Source organism: Zerene cesonia, chromosome 8 (genome assembly GCF_012273895.1).
Source record: "Zerene cesonia ecotype Mississippi chromosome 8, Zerene_cesonia_1.1, whole genome shotgun sequence".
NCBI lineage: Eukaryota > Metazoa > Arthropoda > Insecta > Lepidoptera > Pieridae > Zerene > Zerene cesonia.
Genome location: NC_052109.1, coordinates 2,026,467 through 2,031,896, shown reverse-complemented (window position 1 = coordinate 2,031,896; position 5,430 = coordinate 2,026,467). Strand labels below are relative to the sequence as shown.

The 5,430-nt window shown below is 33.1% G+C and overlaps 1 protein-coding gene across 3 annotated transcripts in view; it reads left to right on the top strand.

Moving 5' to 3' along the window:
• The first annotated feature begins 651 nt into the window (after window positions 1-651).
• LOC119828388 (papilin) overlaps window positions 652-5,430 on the top strand; it is a 75,302-nt gene continuing 70,523 nt past the window's right edge. For 2 of the 3 annotated variants that reach the window (XM_038350515.1, XM_038350514.1), the window contains exon 1: window positions 653-860. In XM_038350515.1, the coding sequence (XP_038206443.1) occupies window positions 841-860 (20 nt within the window). In that variant the 5' untranslated portion in view covers window positions 653-840. Of the gene's footprint in view, window positions 861-5,430 lie in introns of all 3 variants that reach the window. The other variant, XM_038350517.1, reaches the window with a different exon arrangement.

Sequence of the window (5,430 nt, the reverse complement as noted above, 5' to 3'; positions counted from 1 at the left end):
ATCAAGTTTGTATTTACAAATAAATCTGATTATTTTGAATTACCAGTCTCAAGAGTCCTATTACACTTTTGATTGGTAATTTGAAATTTTCTGGCAGTGAATTTATGTTTGATTCGAATATGATGAATAATTATTTTAGATTTTTTACACTACTTTAGGCTCGGATAAGTCAAAATGTCAGCTGGACATACTCTTTTCTCATTAACTTTTCATTTCCATGAAAATGTACGTAGTCAACGACTCGGGCAACATCTAGTGCACAATAAAAAATTAATACGGTTTAGCGTCAAAATCAGAAAAAAATGTCTGACTGATATACAGAGAACATGTACAGAAATTATTGAATTGTTACCGACCCATCATAAATGTACAAAGATTGAATTAATCAGTCCGTTAAAAGTGGTTGAAAATCAATAAAGCTCAAAATACTGCAATGTTGTCTACATTTACTGTTGATTGAAAACATCTTAAGAAAAAGAAATGCAATTATACTGGCTGCGAGCATCATCAAGTGAGCGCAAAGAAAAAAACTCCTACGAGAACTTGAAAAAGCTTTTTACAGATCGTCAAAAGCTCGTCCCAATACGTCCATTGATGTTTTCGTGAATGGTGGTTTGGTGGGGGCGTCATTACACGATTCCCTTGCGCCGGATTCTGACTGACAGTCGACTAGAAGCCAGTGCGCGTGCGCGAACCGTGCGTCCACGATTCGCTCCTCGCTTGAGCGGGAAATTCAAAAGTAGAACTTTAAAAGTTTTATTCTTTAAACACTGAGACTGTGTACTTGTGGTGATCTTGTGTTAAAAAGGATAATTTTAGGTGATTCGGGCATGCTGTAAGATGGGAACGACTAGCTTAAGGTAGGATAATGTTATAAATTTAATTAATTTTGACATCTTGATAATTTTTTTTTAAATAAGTAAATATGTTTTCAAAATGATATTTATTTTCCTTACGGCCTGTTTATATTTAATAGAATTTATATTAATAAATTCTTTCTTTCTTTTCTTAATATGTTGGTTAAAAGAACACAGCACAATTTTGGAATAATTTCCGATTACGAAAATACAGATTACATAGAACAAGACGATATACACAATAAGACGTGATAATGAGAGTATTTATACAATATTGTTATTTCTTTTCACAAATGATTGTATTAAAAGAGTTTTCGTTTCTAAAAGAGAAACAATCTTATTCATAAGGCTTTCGACTGTGGTAAATTTTGTGAATCTCCCCCATCAAGTCGGGCCAAAAAATGCGGCACGGTCGCTCATTTCCCCTACAACGATATTTATATAAATTTACAAACTTTACGTCTAATATATATGATAAAGCAGATTTTAAGACAATTTTGCTAATATTTTTATTATAAACATCTATTTATATAAAAATTAATCCCTATTACCCTGCGTCACAGTCCTCCCTATTATCCTTCGTCAGACGAAGGATTTTATAAAAGAAGAACGTGTGAAATAATTGCCAATAATTAAAAGAATAAAAAAGAGTTTTCATAATTCTTTTGGCTATTTATACTTTTTGCATAATAAGACACAAACTACGTTCCGTGGATTTTCGTATTGACGTAAGCCGCATTACAAGAACTCATCCTACTATGTTAGATATCCTGCTACATGTATATAATTGCTTCATTGTTTATATTACAATCCGTGCTCACAATAAGTGTTTATATATAAATTGCTTTTGTTTTAGAATTAATACATTTTTGCAAAGGAAGTGATACATTTCTTTTATTATTTAAGTAAATTAAAAGCTTTAAAAATTGGTAAATAAGATGAGAAGACGTTGTGTGGTGCCTGCACCGTGGTGTGTGCGTGCAAGAAATGAATAGATTTTTCAATATAACTGCACATTTTCAACATTACAACTGCTCAAAACGGTGAAGACAAAGTCGAAAGAAAAAAAATGTCCAAGAAACAAAAGTTCAAGATCACATGTAACAGCCAACCATCTTGGCGTGGTGGTTTATTGCTCGAACCCTCATAGGCGGCCCGTGTCCCTACAGTGGGATCAAACAGGGTGATGATCATGATCGTGATGAAAGCAAGCAGGTTAAGGAGAACAGAGTTTCTATTGAGTTTACTACAGAGTTTTTTGCCAGCTCTTCTCTATAGAAACTGCCTTCCGAACCGGTGGTAAATGTTATAAGCTGTGTATATATGACGATTTAAAAGTTATATAGGAAGTCTAGTTGAATTAATAAATGTTTGACTGTGAGTGTGAGTTTGAACTGAATTTGATTTGAAATTTATATAAAACTGTCTTTCACAACAAAAGAAAAATAAAAGTGAATTATACTTTTAACTTATAAGTCGCAATCGTTGCGAATTGTTCTAAGCATGAACAGGCTGTAACTGCTGTATTATAACTAGCTATGCCGCCCGGTCTTACTTGTGGGCGTTGGGGGCAACAGCAAAAAAAAATATTAAAATATACCCGTATATTAGTGACTCTCTTATAAATTTTTAAACAGAAAGGTTTACTACCTTATCTACCTATATCCTGGAAATAACAGTATTCAAACACACATAGATAAAAATCGTCGCGCAGTTAATGCTATGAAACGAATCTCATGGCGACTGCGCTCTGTAGAGATCGTATCGTAATTAAAATAAACAACGGCCCTAAACCATCTATCTTTATTTAATAAAATGTGACCTTATGGTCCAGATATTTTAAAAGCGTTTTAGCCAATTTCTAAACAAAAATAGTTTCAAGTTACGTCCGTCAAATCCTTTAGACGTATAAAAAAACGCAAATTCGATCGCATGTCAGTCTCCGAAGAAATGCGGCGGGAGGGACCCGCACACGAACTGGATCCATTCAATGTAAAAACCAGGCGAGATTAAACCTAAGACTATTGTTCCTTTATCCCGTGCTGCCGAAGATTCCCTGCCACTCATGCATAAATTTATTGCCCGCTTTTTGACAAAAACCTCGTATAATTAAGCATTTAGTAGATTAAGATAAATCCTCACATTCCTATTCTGTTGTCGCAAATAGGAATTTAATACTGAGCTTTAAAATACATTTCGCTCTACGTGGACATTGTTTGCGAGTGTTTTGGAAAGTGCTTTTATGTCGGCGTGATTCTTGTGCCGTTGTGTCGTTTGATCTTGTTGCTTTGCAACCGTTTACACAAAATCCAGAAGATTAACTACGTAATTGTAAACGTTATTATAAATTTTATAATAGTAATTTGAATGGATCTAAACATATCCATGGATGACTTCATTTCTATTATAAATGTAACTTTGGAAATAAACTACTTGCAGTTTTCATTTTGTAGGATACAAACACGAGAGAATTAATATAAATAGATTGATAAATTAATTGAATCATAAATTATACACCGTCAGGGTTCATGTTCTATTAAAAATTCTGAAAATAGCATAGCCCATTTCCAACCTCAGTAGTTAGATCTCAGTTCAAACGATAGGCCCCATTTGACGGAATTAGGCCGTCCAAACCATCAAACAATGCTTTACAATACTTCTTAACGGCTATTGCGTAACCTAGGCCGAAATAGTCTAGCACAAATTTAAATGGTGTACAAAATGAATTGAACCAATGCAGACCAATGGTAATTGCTCTTTAGTGCAATGAATACCGTGGGATATAGAACAATGAGTTGACAAATAGCCATAAGAAAGTTTAAATTGTCTAACGTCCAGTCTTTTACAGAATGGATAGTGCTTACTTATGATTGTACTAAGAATCTAGTGCTTGTAGAGCGCTCGCTGCTTATGCTGTCCTAGTACTTGTAGGTATAAAGTTAGACTCAGTCTAGGTCTTAAGTGTTTGACGTTTAGGCTGAAATTAACAGGGTGCGCGCCTTAACTCGTTTATTATAAGTTTATGCTTTGTGAATGATAATCATTTATTATATTTTATTATTTAATAGTTAATACTGAGAGACATAATTATTAATGGGATTTAATTAAGAGATTTTATTTATTTATTTATTTATTATTAGTACATAAAAAAAGTCGTTCAAGCGGGTTATCTTATTTTTCTATAAACTTCGACCAGAGGTGTACGGGGCAGACACGAGTCATCTTTATTCTTTTCTAAGACTCTTTGTCCATGCAGGTTAAGAGTTCAGACTTGGGACCTTGACCCTGTTACGAGGCAAGGACTCCGCTTTTATAGATTTTTTTATAACAATAACGAAAACAGGCTATTTATTCTCGATCTTAGAACACAGAATGAGTAATTTTAAATGGAAACGTTAGTTAAGCTGCTATATTAACTAATTTGGTTGTTTTTTATACTCTCAATGAAGAAACTTTTCAAGATTGTATAAAATAAACCTAAACGTTATTGTATGTTCTACGGTTCAGGTTGATTGATTGGTAATGTACCGACTCTGTAATAATAACTTGTTAACAGAAAGCTTTTATTTAGTCAAGGTTCTTTCATAGTTTAGACGGTGTGTGGTATTGCGTGGGCATAGTGAATACCATTTATGTTCCCGTGGGTTTATAAGTATTTAATGTTGATTTTTACATTTGAATTAAAACCTTACGTTTGTTACTTTTTAGGGATCTAATGGTGTTTTTTCAAATATGCTTTTTAGTAGATATTGTATTTATAAAATTATATAGCGGTAAAATTCACACCGTCTGTCAGTATGGTTAATCGTATGATACCAGTTAACAATTAAAAATGTATTACAAAAATTATGTAGACAGCCGAGAGGCATCTACTAAGAGGAAGAAAGATGGTATAATTGTAATGAAAATGATTTGATATTATGATTCATCCAGTTTTAATCAATGGTTCAAAAATATGCCACAGAAGTTTCTATTGACTTGCTTGTGTGCATTTATAATGTATTCATTTTATGTGTGCTGTAGGTGTTTAATGTTACAGCAGCGTGCATTTACAGAGGTGCGGATGCAGTACCATATCCGCATTGTAGTTGTGAACCGTTCCTGAGCAAGTGTTAACGGTTCTCACTTTCCACGAGTATTTGTAGATTATATGGGATGTATGTGTTGTGTATTTATTTTATTATAACAGCAAATGGGCATGAAGTGGAACGACGAACACGAGTAACACGTGGATATTGTAAATCGTTTAGATAATTTAGCTACTTTATTTTATTATACATTTAAATTATTATATATTTCCAAATGTACTTATGTTAATTTGTTGTGCTAATATTATAATTGAATCTTCCTAAATTGTGTATAGATAAATTTAAATAGGTACCAGTTCGAAAATTGATTTTTTTTACAATGATAACGCCTATTATATATTGTTATATTACTGCATAAAGGAAATTAGCGTACAATTTGCAAAATACAAAGCGGTTTTCGTGAACGTGGACATTAACACACACTGTACACACTGCGGATGTCTCTCATAACATGAATAGTTTCAGGAATTTGCCTCGCCGCTAAA